General features: G+C 34.4%; 1 protein-coding gene across 11 annotated transcripts in view; it reads left to right on the top strand.

The window, feature by feature from the left end:
• Nfat5 (nuclear factor of activated T cells 5) overlaps positions 1–14953 on the top strand; it is a 78952-nt gene that overhangs the window by 37147 nt on the left and 26852 nt on the right. For 4 of the 11 annotated variants that reach the window (XM_040736544.1, XM_040736543.1, XM_040736542.1 and 1 more), the window contains 2 exons: positions 7873–8431; positions 13469–13661. In XM_040736544.1, coding sequence (XP_040592478.1) covers positions 7873–8431; positions 13469–13661 — 752 coding nt within the window. Of the gene's footprint in view, positions 1–7368; positions 7431–7872; positions 8432–13468; positions 13662–14953 lie in introns of those variants that run through there. The other 7 variants (XM_040736549.1, XM_040736548.1, XM_040736551.1 and 4 more) reach the window with 6 other exon arrangements.

Below are 14953 nucleotides of genomic sequence, written 5' to 3'. Positions count from 1 at the left end.
CAAACAAAACATAGGAAGTTGTTTAGCTAGGCATCATGGCATAAACCTGTAATCCCAGTACTCGTGAGACAGAGATAGGAGAATCTCAAATTCAAGGCCAGTTTACATATAAGACTCTGTTAAACAATAAATCAAGACCTGATATGTAACTCTGTGGTCCACTGGATGCTTAGCATGCACATGGGTCTGAGGCCAACATTCAGTACTAAAAAAATGAAAAGAAAAAACAAAGTCCCAAACAACAAAAAGTCATAGGAAGAATGTGAAGAAAACATGTTAGAATTGTGCTGGACAATTTGTATATCATTACTTGTAATTATATCTCAATCTTTCTAATTATAAGTACCTTTCTTTCTTGATGAAGTCATTTTACTCCATGATGTATGCTAGAACAGGGCTTGAACCTTCACTTACTTAAGAAAATGTTTTGCACGGCTTCAGGTATAGATACATGAAAAGAATACATATATACTAAGTGCAATCATTTACTGATAAATCATAAATTCATTTTAAGGAGGTGGGTGTAGTTCAGTAGCATACTTATTTTATATACACAAGGCCCTGGTGTAATCCCCTACACTGCATAAACTGGGCATAGTGTCATAGACCTGTAATCCCACAATTCTGGAGGTGGAGACCAGGGGATTAGAATTTCAAGGTCATTGTTTGCACACAAGGAGTTTGAGGCCAGCCTGGGGCTACAATAAAACACATTACCTCCCCCCTTTAAAAAATGATGGTTTTGCTGAGTTGACTAAACACTTAAAGAAAAAACAAAAACCCTTTAAACTATGTTTTATTCATAAAACTAGCAGTCTCCATTTCAGCATTATTTTTTGAGATGGGGGTCTCACTATGGATCTTAAGCTAGCCTTGAACTCATAGAGGTCTACCTGCCTTTGTCTCCTGAACTCTGTCATTAAAGGTATTTACCACTACACTCACTTTTGTTTGTTGAGACCCTATCACACTATCAGGCTGGCCTAGAACCCACTATGTAGTCCAGGCTGGCATTTAACTCGTAACAATTGTCCTGTCTTAGCCTCTGAAATGCTGGGATTATAGGTGTGGGCTACCCCACCTAGTTGGTAGCTTTTTAGAGGGCATGTAAGGAAGTATGTGGCCATTGGTGTGACAAAGAAATTAAAGATAGTTGGTATTTTGTTGTTGTTTTGTTTTGAGATAGGATCTTTGTTATAGCCTTTTTGTTTTGTTTCGTTTTTCAAGATAGGGTTTCTCTGTGTAATAGTCCTAACTGTCCTGAAGCTAGCTCTGTAGACCAGGCTGGCCTTGAACTCAAAAGAGATCTACCTGCCTCTGCCTCCTGAGTGCTGGGATTAAAGGTGTGCACCTTAAGTGCTTTGTTCAGAATATGTCTGCTTCTTAGGAATGTTTGGGTAAAAACACAGCCTAAAAATTTAAAACAACCACATAAAAGAGAGCATTCTGGCTTATGGATTAGATTGCATTTATAAACAGGAAAATAAATTGGTGAATATGAGTTAACCAAAGTTTTGGATAAAATTTTTTCTTTACATGCATTTATCTGATGTTAATAAATTTTTAAAGTTTACCTTAAAACATAGCATGTAAACTTATTTTGGGTGGGGAAAGTACGTGTGGGAAATGAAACTGTTTTAAACATGTAAATTGATCAATCCTCGAATTTTTTTTGTTTTTTTGTAAAGTAATCTGGATTGCTTATTTTATATGCTGGGATGCTAGTTGTTTTTCTATTAATACACTTAACTTGCATTCTAGCTTCGCCATTCAGAGACAGGCATCGTGTGGTGGGTTGTGTGACAGTGTCTGTCAATAGTGAAGACAAATAGTACCAGAGACACTTAACCCATCCAATCTCACCCAGGGTATAGGTCGGTCTCGTTTTCAGACTTCTTCATAACTCTTATTTTCTTTCATTGTTTCTTCCTTTTTTTTTAAATAGTGTATTGATACTGATTGAAACTAAATTTGTAAAGTTTTAAACTTTACATTAATATTATAATAAAAAGAAAAGTAGAAAATGAAGGTTGGCATGTAAGGTGTTGAAAAAGCAGGTTTGCAGCCACTTTGTGTCTTCCGTATTTCAGTTTATTGGCAACACAAATGTCCTTGAATTTTTTTCTCTGAGTGTCTTTCTTTGATCAGGAAATAAGTCGTTATATCTCATAACTTTTATGAGACAAGATGTTTACTAGTAAGACAAATATTGCTCCTTAACAAGAATAACCAAGTTTCAATGGTATACTATAGATCAGAAAGTATATACCAAGAACCTGTGTTGATTTTTAGGAATATTTTTGAGTAGGCAGTAGTTGCCTCCTTCTCTGTTCCACTATTGGTTCACATAGTACACTGTAGAAGTTCATGGCCCTTGTAGTAACCTTTTAGAAAATTCAACCAATTGCACAGATAATTGAAAATGTACAAACATATGAGCTTATTTAATTGCTAGGATCATCTGAATTCAGGGTCTTAGTTAAATATCGTTTATGGAATATATTTTAAATCAGTGAAAAATGTTTCAGTGTTTTAGGACCTTAAATAATCTGATTTTAGAGCTCTCTGTAAGTATTATTAGATCAGATAAAATATAAAATGTCATTTTAAGCTCTAAAATGATGTGGTTGTTAAATAATTTGTAATTGACATGACCCATCTAGAGATGAGTTCTTCATTTTAAAATGTAGTTTAAGCAAGAGCTGTATAAGATACACATAGCTTTCTGTATGTAATAAAACTTAAAATCCAGTTCTCATTTTTCTTAACAAATTAGATATTTATATATCCTGGCATATTTACCTGACAATCTTCTTATCCCAGGTACTTTGAACATTCATAGTGGGCTTTAGTGATGTCATTTCTTTGTGTGAAGTAACCAGTGCCTCGTGAGTGGTAGACATTGCTCTGCAACTAAGTTGCACCTTAACTCCCTCCATCAATTAGAAGAAGCCACACAGGGCCAGTGAGATAGTTCAGTGAGTAGAGACACTTGCTACTATACCTGACAACTTGAGTTAGATTCCTGGAACTCACATGGTAGACAGAGAGAACTGATTTAGTTTGTCATCTGATCTCTACATGTGTACAATGACATGTGAGCATATACATACAAAATAAGTAAATATAACAAAATACATTTTAACTTTAAGAAAAAGAAGCCATATATAAAGTTCAAGTTCATCATCATGGGTGATATTTAATTTGCAAAGAATAGAACTATACACTAGAGACATGATGTTGATGTGTCCCATCTGGTCCTGCCAACCCCCACAACCCCCACCCCTACCCCCACCCCCCCACCCCCGTTTTGATTTCGGGATTTTTTTTGAGGCAGAGTCACTCTCCATACCCTTGGCTATCCTTGAACTCATAAAGGATAGCCAAGAGATTTACCTGCCTCTGCACAAATTCCCTTGATTTTTTTAAATTTTAAAAATAATATATCCTTGTGTGATTATAAATTTTCACTAGTAAATCAGTTTTCCTCTTGGTTTGTGATATTCTCTGTGGTCACAGAAATTGTTGTGAAGAAATAATTAGCTTATATGAATTAAGCCAAGTTCAAAAATAGTTATTTCACAAGTGAAAGATGTATTCACATGCTACTTAGATGAGTAAACAAGTTTAGGAAAAACTTCCATGTTTATAAAAGATGGGTAAGAATCTCAAGGAACAAATTAAATTGTGTAATTAATCATGGAAATACATTATAACTATTTTGCTCTAGAAGGCAATAAAAGCAGAGTGCTTTTCTGGAGACCAGAGTTTGAGTCCCAGCACTCACGTGGTGGCTCACAAGTCTGTAACTCTAGTCTCATGAGAGGCACTTCCCTCTTCTGACCTCTGTGGGCACTGCAAGCATATGATATAGCGACATCCATGCAGGCAGAACACCTATACACAAACCCAACACATAAAATAAAAATAAATCTTTTAAAAAAGAAATTAAGAACATTTATTAAAGCATTTTATTTGAGGGTTTCTTTACTTTTATTTATTTTATTATTATTATTATTATTATTATTATTATTATTATTAGGTTTGTTTTTTCAAGACAGGGTTTCTCTTTATAACAGCTCTGGCTGTCCTGGAACTCGAACTCTTAAGAGACCCACCTGCCTCTGCCTCCTGAGTGCTGGGATTAAAGGCATGTGCTACCATGGCCCGACTGGTTTCTTTATTTTTAATATGCAGCAATTTAATGGACTGAACATTCCTAACAGATAAAAATAGGGTCTTTGTACTGAAAACAGGGAAATAGTTACAATATTTTGTTCTTGGAAACTTAATAAATAAAAATGAGTATACAAGGGCAGGGTGGTAGTGCACACTTGCAGTTTCAGCACTCAGGAGAAGAGTGCTGTGAATACAAGGCCAGCCTGGGCTACATAGCAAGACCCTGCCTCAAAGAAAGCAAAACTGCCAAGCGTAGTAACACATTCCTTTAATCCAAGGTCTCCCAGGCCCAGGCCAGCCAGAGATATGTAGTAAGACTCTGCTTCAAACAACCCCCCCCCCAGCAAGAACAAGATGGAAAAAATACGTATATATAAACAAGCATGATTTTATTATCACTTCGGTTCTATAGAATGTCAGTCAATTTTTTTGAATGATTATGTAATTACCTGAGAGGTCTTTAGAAGCAACCAGTATTTCCAGAAATATTCTGTATTACTTTTCTGGGATGCTTGAAATTGACAGGTTAGTGTTTAGAAATCTAAATCCTTGTTATCATTGTTTTTATTTTTTCATTTTAATGATATAATTTTTGTGGTAAATTTTAGGGTTAATATGTAAATAATCGTCTTACTTTTTTTTTTTAGTGAAAGACAATTGTAGCACTCTGGGGAAAGGACAACTAATTATCTCTAGATACTCAGTAATTTACCTGTATCAGGTACTGCTCTGTAATGCTGTACAATCTAAGCATTTTACATCTTAAATACTAAATCCTTTTTAAATCTCCAACTTGTTTGCCAATTTAACTTAATAGAGTTCAGTATTGATCTGACTACTTATAATTGAACTTCCTATGATTCCCTCTTTGAGTTCAGTTAATTTTCTAATACAGCAACTCACAGAATTGAGGAAACACATTTACTAATTCATTATAAAGGGTATTTAAAGCTCAGAAATGAGTAGATGAATGAGGTGATGCATAGGAAAAGATCTTGAAGCCTCAGTCTCCAGTCAAGTTTGGCTGTCTTCTTGGGACATGTTGTGTTCTTGTTCACTTTCCTGGATACCTGAATTTTTGTATAGAATTGAAAAGACTATATAGATATGATTGACTACATTTTTGCCTGTTATTACCTTAACCTCCAGGTCCCCTGCTCCCTGGAAGTGGGAAGGTGGGGCTATGAGCACTAACCCTTTGAGGACATAGTTTATCCACAGTTTATTCTTGTGGATACCAGCCCCTCCTCCCATGTTGTGTTATTTAGTAACTTCCCCCAAATCATCTTATTACTATCATATCATGTGGTTGAAAGGTGCTTATTATAAATTAAAACCAAAAAAGAAAAAAAATCAGAGAGATTCTGTCCAAAAAAAAAAAAAAAAAAAAAAAACTACCAAGCAAATGAAACCCATGTTTTCACCTTTATCATTCTGAAGTGGAAGGCCAAATATTTAACCACAGATGCTTACTGCTCTACTCAACTTAGGAAGTTGCCAGGATCTGTAAGTCAGGAAAATATATCAGAATATCACAACTGTAAAATTTGCTGTTGACTTCATTATGGCTTTGCACATACACTTTTCCTTTGTCCTTGCAGGGATCCCTGAGAGGCTAGTATTGTGCATTCTTGTGTGTGTGGCAGTTAGAAAGGATGGGTAGAAGTGCTTTGGAAATACAAATTCACAGCATTCATGCTGCATGTTTTGTGTGACCCACTGCAAATAGTGCATGCTGTCTCTGCAAATCAAGAATATAGACACACACAAGCACAAATTTTAGTTTCACTATAGCCAATAGTTGGAACAGATGGAGGAACATTAGGTATATATCTTTCCTATTTTGTGCAAAATAAATGTTAGTACTTTACAAAGGAAAAAAGGAAAAGAAAAAACTATATTTAAACCCAAAGTGGCTACAAATCAGCTCCTAAACTGTCATTGACATTAGCATCTAGATTTTGTAGTTTTTACAGATCTTTAAGAATATTCATTTACTAAGAAAACATTGCATTAATGCATGAAACAAAATTGATAAATTTTTCTTTAAATTGGAATGCAGTTTAAAAGTGACTGAATTTTCTAATTTCAGCTACTGCATTTGACAAGGATACAAACTAAAAAGTGGAACTGGTATCATCTACTCCTTCAGGTTCTTTGACTTACGGTAGTTGGGAGAAAAATTTTGAGAGTGGCATTACATAGATCACATTTCGGATGGCTAACACGACTGTGCTCTTCAACCTTGACAATGAAAAATTTGGGGTGTTTCGATACATGCTTTCATGTGGGCTCAGTTAATTTACTAGCACAGCTTTTTTTTTTGTCTAAACTGACTTTCTTACATTTTAGCTCTATAATTGATAATGAATATTGTAATTTCAATAACGTATGTCACATTTAAATGGCACATCACATTTAAATTTTCACTGTGCAGTTTTAAAACTGTGGCATAAATGGTTATAGACACAAATTAAATTTAAACACATTACCAATTTTTATTTATGTATACAATTATATCTTGTATACAGTACAATAGTATTTGTGAAGTTACAGGGAACTGTAATGTGACCAAGTTTGTGCTTTTAAGGGCTAGAGTAGCAGTGTTCCCAGCGCTACTACTAGTTGCTGCACATTCTGTTCTGCAGAGATTTACTTAAATTCTGTTTTTTTGCATAATTTATAAAGGATTTAAGATATTTTATAGGAATTCTAGTGTTCTAGAAATTTTCATGCTTAATTTTTTGTTAGGCTTTAGATAGTAAGATTTACTATTCACAACCATATACAATTAGCAGGCCTTTTTGAAAGAGAGCTAATGGGCAAGGGGCTAATTTTTGAGCACATGAGATTCTATAGTTCTAGTAGCCACCCTTTTCTGCTTTTTTATTCATTCCTAGATGATTTGTTGTTGTTGTTTTAGTTACTCATGGTTTTGATATGCTATTTTCAACTTTGAGATTCTCAGTGGCCAACCTGTTTATTTCTACAACCAAGCATGTTCCCATTAAACCTTTCTCACCTTTATTCTCATGGATTTTACAATCAGTTATAGTGATGGTACCAGTTCCATTTTGCCTCCAGTTCAGTTGATTATTTTTTTTCCTCTATTTATTTTTCATTTTATAATTGGTATCTGGAATAATCAGCAGCTCTTTTCTCATTTATTTTCTCATATTTTTATTCCAGGATTTGCCTCTGAAGCAGGGAGTGTCTGCATTAAAAATGACCTGTAGTTCTCTGCTTCATAGGTTAGAAACTTATTTTAATATTTTGTGGCTAAGCACAGTCCCACTTTTCAAATTCTATAATGAATTATTTAATTGGCATTGAATGTGGACCACAAACATATTTCATATTGGGGTTTTCTGTATTACTTTAAATGATTAAAATTCAACAGAACATTCAGCTGAGGCAATAAAAGCTTTATTCTTGCTTTACAGCTTAAAACATTAAATTAGATTTTTAAAAAATTATCAATTATAACAAGTGTAAATGCTATTTGGGCATTTAAAAAATTGTATTTCTTAGGCTTTGTATTGCTTAAAGCATTTATATTCTAAAACTTAACCAAATTCCAATTATTCGTTTTGGGGAAAACAATCAGTTTACAAATCACATTTTCATTGGGACTGCTAGCCAGCATAGGTGAAAACATGTATAGTGTATTTACTCTTGGATTGTACACTGCAGATGCTTCTTCAGCTCCCTCCTCCTCCTCCATGGGCGGTGCTTGCAGCTCCTTTACCACCTCTTCCAGCCCTACCATTTATTCTACCTCAGTCACCGACAGCAAGGCTATGCAAGTGGAGAGCTGCTCCTCAGCCGTGGGGGTAAGTAACAGAGGGGTAAGTGAAAAGCAGTTAACCGGTAACACAGTTCAGCAGCATCCATCAACCCCGAAGAGGCACACAGTTTTGTACATCTCACCACCACCTGAGGACTTGCTGGATAACAGTCGGATGTCCTGCCAGGATGAGGGGTGTGGATTGGAGTCTGAGCAGAGCTGCAGTATGTGGATGGAGGATTCCCCCTCCAACTTCAGTAACATGAGCACCAGTTCCTACAATGATAACACTGAGGTACCTCGTAAATCACGAAAACGAAATCCAAAGCAGAGGCCGGGGGTCAAACGACGAGATTGTGAAGAATCTAATATGGATATATTTGATGCCGACAGTGCCAAAGCACCTCACTATGTGCTTTCTCAGCTTACCACGGACAACAAAGGCAACTCAAAAGCTGGAAATGGGTTGGTATCCACATTTTTTAAAGTTCTATCACCATTATGCAAAACAAAAAAGTAAATCATTCCCAAATTTTCTTAATTCTCAGTTCAAATTTTGCATATAAAGCAAAATGCTAATTTTATCCTTGAAGTAAATGAAATTTTCAACTTAAAATAATCAACTTTTACTAGAAAAATAATTTTAAAATAGCAGTAGATTATAACAAAGGAATTTTATGGGTATGTTTAGGTGTAATAGATAATCTGTTTTGAAATAACTTTTAAACTTCAAATGTACTTATTTTAAAAGGATCTAAAAATATCTTTACCTGCAGAAATAAGTAACAGTATGATGATGCTAGCTAAAACACCTAAATATTCTCCAGAATCTAATTTGTTCTTGTACCAGTTTATTTCATATGGTTCATTCCATTATATTTTTCAAAGAATTTTGTGTTTTATTTTTGTTTTTCATCTTTACTTGATGAAAACAAGAAAAAAACAAAGATGACCCAATTCTCATCTAGGTTCCTCTGTTTGAATTTTTTTCCCCTTTGATGCATAGTTCCAGTTCAGGACTTTTAAAAAAAAAAAAACGTTTTTTTTCCCCCCCCCATTCTGTTTCTTACTTGAAGGATGATGAAACAGGATCATGGTGCATATTTGAGCTTTCTCTTCCATATGTGCCATTGGTACATTACTCACCAAATCTCAATGGCTATATTACAGAATATTCCAAGCTATAATACAGATTAACATGATTTACTTTAGGATTCCTTTAGTATTTTAATTGTAATATTTAGTTGCTAGACTTTTGAAAGTGAATTTTCTACAGTATATTCAATAAAATTTAACTCGCTAGATTTTGAGAATTAGTTTTTTTTTTTTTTTTTTTTTTGGTTTTTCAAGACAGGGTTTCTCTGTATTGTTTTGGAGGCTATCGGTCCAGCCCAGCCTCGAACTCACAGAGATCCGCCAGCCTCTGCCTCCCGAGTGCTGGGATTAAAGGCGTGCGCCACCACCGCCCGGCTGAGAATTAGTTTTTAAGGAGGCAGAATATGATTCTTTAGGAGACCCAGGATCACTTGCTGTTCCCACTTATCGAAAAAAAAGAAAAAAATGGTCTGAAAGCTTAGATTGGTGTACTCCATGATGATATCTTTGATCTGTTACATTAAAAATCCAACTCAGTATTATATTTGTCATAATAATAATTAAATGTGTCCACAAATAATTCCCTATGTACATTTTAAAAGTAGTACCCATCATTTAAGTCTATACTTACTCACATGTTTGAAAACCCGTAATGAAACTCATTTCCTTTTATTCTAACCTGAAAATTTATTTGAAAAAAATTAGCCTACTCTTTTCCTTTATACTTTTATTAAAAACTCTTTTAGAATGATATAGCTAAATAATTTAAATACTCTATAGATTCAAAAAATCTAGGTCAGACAATTTCCAAAAGAAAACAAGATACACAGCTTTTCCTAATATGCCACAGTCTAATAGTCCAGAACTTGGAGAGGAGGGAGTATTTATTCAGCTATAAAAAAGGTTAAGGCTCTGAAAGATGATGAACACCCCAAGTCATGTAGGAAGTGTGACTGGTAGCCCAGATCTGAAAGGTGTGTGAATGTCAGTAAATATATGTGTTCTTATTTGGGCTGCAGTGGAAAAGGTCTTTATAAAATTTCAGAGAAAGATATTTTCCTATTTATACTGAAATAGTTATTAAAGTTTCCAGTTAAGAACAGGAAAGTTTTGACTTAGGGATAGTCAGAGTCAAACAGTGATTTACTGTTGCTGATTGAAGAGATTTCTTGACCTACATCTTTTCTGCTTCTGCCTTTGTATGATAGATGTATCTTAGAAATGCTTTGAGGTTACCAGGGAAAGTATAATGAAATTGGTCAAGACAAAACTTTCATGAAATAATTCATGAAGCAGAAACTCCATCAAGCAGCAGAAGAAATGCCCATCTTCTTAGGTAATGGAAAATTATTTGACAATAGTATATGAAAATGATGAAGTTTAAAATTTGAATTTATAAGAAATTTATTGAAGAAAGGATGAAACTAAATGTAAAATACATGAACAATCATTCTTAATTCATAATTTTAGTTAATTACCTATTTTTTTCCAATGATGAGAAAGATGTTAGAAACATGAAGTTTTGAAATGTTTTGAGAGATAAGTAATATAGTCTTCAATATGAGGTGACACAATTTGAAGTTTATAAAATGCTAAATATTTGTTAAGTGAACTTTAAAGTGTGTTGCATATAGCAGTTCATCTATCTTTATGATTCCAGAAGAGCTTATTAAGGAAACTTTTCTTTTCTGACCGTATCATTCTTAAGTTCTTCAGCTAATGACCTGAGAATCAGCAGCCCTGTTTCTTCTAAAGTTCTTGAAGTTTAGATATGATATCATGTGGATATGAAAAGTTGTTAGACCTTTTTTGTAGTGAAAATTATTTTTATGACATAGACAACCTGAAGGAATATTTAGCACAAAAGAACCCCAGTGTCATTCTAAGACTTCTAAGTATAATATGCCACATCATAATAATTGTCTATGGTAGTTGTCCTTTAGATGTCAGACTCCAGTAATGGAGTCCCTTCCTAACATGAGTGAAGTCCTGGCTTTGATGCCCAGCCTTGCAAAAATCACTCAATTCCCATGTAATGAATTGCTGCTTGCTTCATTTTTCTAAAGCTGTTTTACCTTAACAATTTATAAATTGAATTACTACTTTTCTAAGAATTAGTTGATGTTTTCATTGTTTTACATGTCTATAGATGTAAATATACATGCTTTTCATTTAAACCTAGAGAATAAAGGGAATTTTAGAATATAGTTTTAGGACCAGACATAGTTGATGGTAAATTCATGTAAGCCCAGCACGTGGGAGGCTAGGGCAATGAGCTTGTGAGAGGGAGACCAACCTGGACTGTACTGAGTAAGTTCATGGCCAGTTTGGGCTGTGTGGTAAGAGTCCTCTCCGAAAAAAAATAAATAAATAAAAAAGCAAAGCAGAGACATTTTCAGTATTTGAGAAATTGTTAAATTCCTTGTGATCTTTTTAATGTGTGTGTATGTAAATATATATTAGCATATATAAAACTCATTCAAGAAATACTCATTCCAAAGAAGATACTTGTTATTTAAAGAAATCATTTCCAGTCACTTTCAGAATACTAGCTTGACTAATATAAATAAATATAAAAACATACCTGACAAAATTAGTTGTCATATCATTCATATTTTCTTAGTACTTCAATCTAAAATTTTTAATTTTTTTATTATGACTAATATATATGAACTATAGATACTTGAAAGATATAAGAAAATAGGAAAATAATCCATAATCTAGTCACTCATGTACACTGTTGTTATCATTATGCTATAATTTCTTTTAGTTCTATGTATATATATATCTAGGGAGATATTTTTATATACTTTCAATATACCTTTCTCCCCCTTTGGTAATAAGATGAATACAAATAGATTATTATTGAATCTCTTTTTAAGAAATTGTATACTCTTCATACATTTGAATTGACTGAGAATGCTTTAAAAAAAAAAAACAACCAAACAACAACAAAAACCCACAACAATGTTTCTTGTCCCATTGTTCCTGGTACTTTTGTTCATAGATTCATTCCTCTAAGGCTTTTAAAATGACTTACACATACAGGTAATCTTTGACATAATTGTTTCAGACTTAATGTGAATGGCATTTCTTGTCCAATTATGGTCTGGTCTTGCCCATCTTATTATTACAAAAACTCCTTTTCCTCTTTGCTTTCCTTGTCCATTTCTTTTTCCTGTTTGCCTTCATCAGCAAACATCTCATGTGAGCTTGCCCTGTCAGTACTACTGATTTCTTTATCAGTGTTATTCTTTCCTCCATACTTTTGCCCCTTTCCTAGGTAGTCTTTTTTATTGAGTGACTGCCTTCTTTTCCTTTGTTCTTAATGATTAAGGCAACAGTTTGGTTATACCTGGATGGGTAAATTTTAGGGCCAGGTTTAAAGCTGTTCTTTTGTTTTTAAAATCGTAATATTCTTCCGGGGATCCAGTTACTTGGTTGTGAGTAAAAAAGCTTGATAGACCCTGACTTTTCAAGAACATACATGGATGATTTTAAATCTATTTCATTAGATATTTGCATTCCATTAGTTACTTTATGGAAGTCCTATTCACAATTTTGGATATTACAAACAGATGAATGATTAAAACAGACTTAGAGCCAGGCATGTGTTGAGGTAGGTGGAGTTGCAGGAGGATCTATACTGTAAGGCCATCTTCAGCTATATAGCAGCTTGAAGACAGCCCTGGGTGTTTGAGACCCTGTCTCCAAAAAAACTACAAAACTTCCACGATTAAAAAAAACAAAGAAAACAAGCAAAATTATCTTGTTCAAAATACAAGATTTTTTGTTGAGCTTTTATCATTGAACCAGTTACAGATAAAAATCTGAAAAAAAATCACATTTGTTATTTAAAGTAAACCTCATTCCCCAGTAAAAATTGAATTACTGATTTTTATTTTATTATATAAGCTTCTCATTTTGATTTACTGAGAAAGAGATCCAAAAGGATATACTACATATACCTCCATTGTTGAAACTTTTAGGCCTTTTTTGTGCGAGTTTTAGTAGTTGTTGTCATTCCTTTTTTCCTTTGCTTTGCAAGTCTGATTAAAAAGTAATCATGGTCTTTTAAGCTTTGTATAGTTTCACGTGTGATTTTTACATTTTAACTGAATTTCAGTGTGAAAACTTGCATTGTTTTCCTTTTACCACTCAACTATTTTTTTTTCCTGCTCCCTGTCCAGCTTTCTTTTTCATGGCATATAGTATACATGGTTCAAAATATTGTAAAGATACTTTGGTTATATAGGATGTTTCTTCCTTTAGGCTGTATTCTATTTTATCAATAATCTAAGCAATTATTTTCAATGTTATTGCCTTTCTGTTTCTTCCTTTATCTAAGTAGCTTTTGTAGGAAACTGTTTTTGATATTTTCTTCCATGCTGTGCTTTGGTTTCTCAGAACATTGGACAACCAAAAGGGAACTGGAGTAAAGAAGAGCCCTATGTTATGTGGACAGTATCCGGTTAAAAGTGAGGGGAAGGAGCTGAAGATAGTTGTACAGCCTGAAACCCAGCACCGAGCTCGGTATCTGACAGAGGGCAGCCGAGGCTCAGTAAAAGATAGAACACAGCAAGGCTTTCCGACAGTGAAGGTACTCATTTTATTTAGTAATGTGTAAAGACTGGCCATGAGATGACTTCATGGGTAAAAGTTTATTCCCAAAACCTGAAGAGAACTGGCTCTATATAGTTGTCCTGACCTCCACACACCTAAACCATGAAACACACATGCCTATATACATGCTCTCCACACACAGCATCAATTAAATGTAAAAATATTACATATGTATGTGATGAAGTTCCTTCAATTTTATTAATTATTTTAATCTCAGAAAAAGCTTCCTGGAATAGAAGGATAGAATTATTAGCTCAGTATAATAGAAAACAAATGTCTAATTGGGCCATAAGCCAAATAATACTTAGACAATATTTGAGTTGTTGTTTGCTTAGCTGGTTGGTTTTTGGTTTTTTGTTTTTGTTTTTTTTTTTTTGAGATCCGTTTCACTATAACCCAGGCTAGCCAGTAACTCAATATGTATAGTCTAGGCCAACCTTGAAATTCATGGCAAGCCTCCTGCCTCGGTCTCCTGAGTGCTTGAATTATAGGTGAGAGCCAGCCTGCCTGGTTAAATTTTAGTTAGAAAGTTGAGAGTATGTTCTGAAAAGAAAAAATAATCTGCAGCTCTTCAGTTATCTTCCTCCTCCGTTTGGTAATGATAGTAGATTCACCCGAAATGTTTTAAGAAGAAATTTTGAGGTGAATGCAAAGAAACATGGTAGAAATTACTAAGAACTTAGCCAGGCATGGTAGTACATGCTTTTTTCCTTCCTTCCTTCCTTCCTTCCTTCCTTCCTTCCTTCCTTCCTTCCTTCCTTCCTTCCTTCCTTCCTTCCTTCCTTCCACCCATCCATAATATGACTATTCTGTCCATATGTACAATTGCTTGCCAGAAGAGGGCATCAGATCCTATTACAGTCAGCAGCCGAGTAGCCAGTGCTCTTAATTGTAGGGTTTGTTTGTATGTTTGCTTTTTTTTTTTTTTTTTTAACTCTTTCCCCTTTGGAGCCTCACCACCCAGCTCCCAAAATAAATATGTGGAGTCTTATACTTACTTATGAATGTCCAGCCTTAGCTTGACTTGTTTCTAGCCAACTTTTCTTAAATTATTCAGTCTACTTGTTGCCTCTGGGCTTCTACCCTTCTCTATTCTATATACCTCTCTTTCTTTCTTACTCTGTTACTGGCTGGGTAGCTGGTCTCTAGTATCCTCCTCCTCTTGTTCCTCACTCTTCTCTTCTCCTATTTTATATATTCTCCCTGCCTGGCAGCCCCCACCTATCTCTCAACTGCCTAGCAGTTGGCCATTCAGCTCTTTATTAGACC

Source organism: Mesocricetus auratus, unplaced genomic scaffold (assembly GCF_017639785.1).
Source record: "Mesocricetus auratus isolate SY011 unplaced genomic scaffold, BCM_Maur_2.0 Super-Scaffold_100062, whole genome shotgun sequence".
In the NCBI taxonomy this organism is placed as follows: Eukaryota; Metazoa; Chordata; class Mammalia; order Rodentia; family Cricetidae; genus Mesocricetus; species Mesocricetus auratus.
This window is presented reverse-complemented; position numbering and strand designations above follow the sequence as displayed.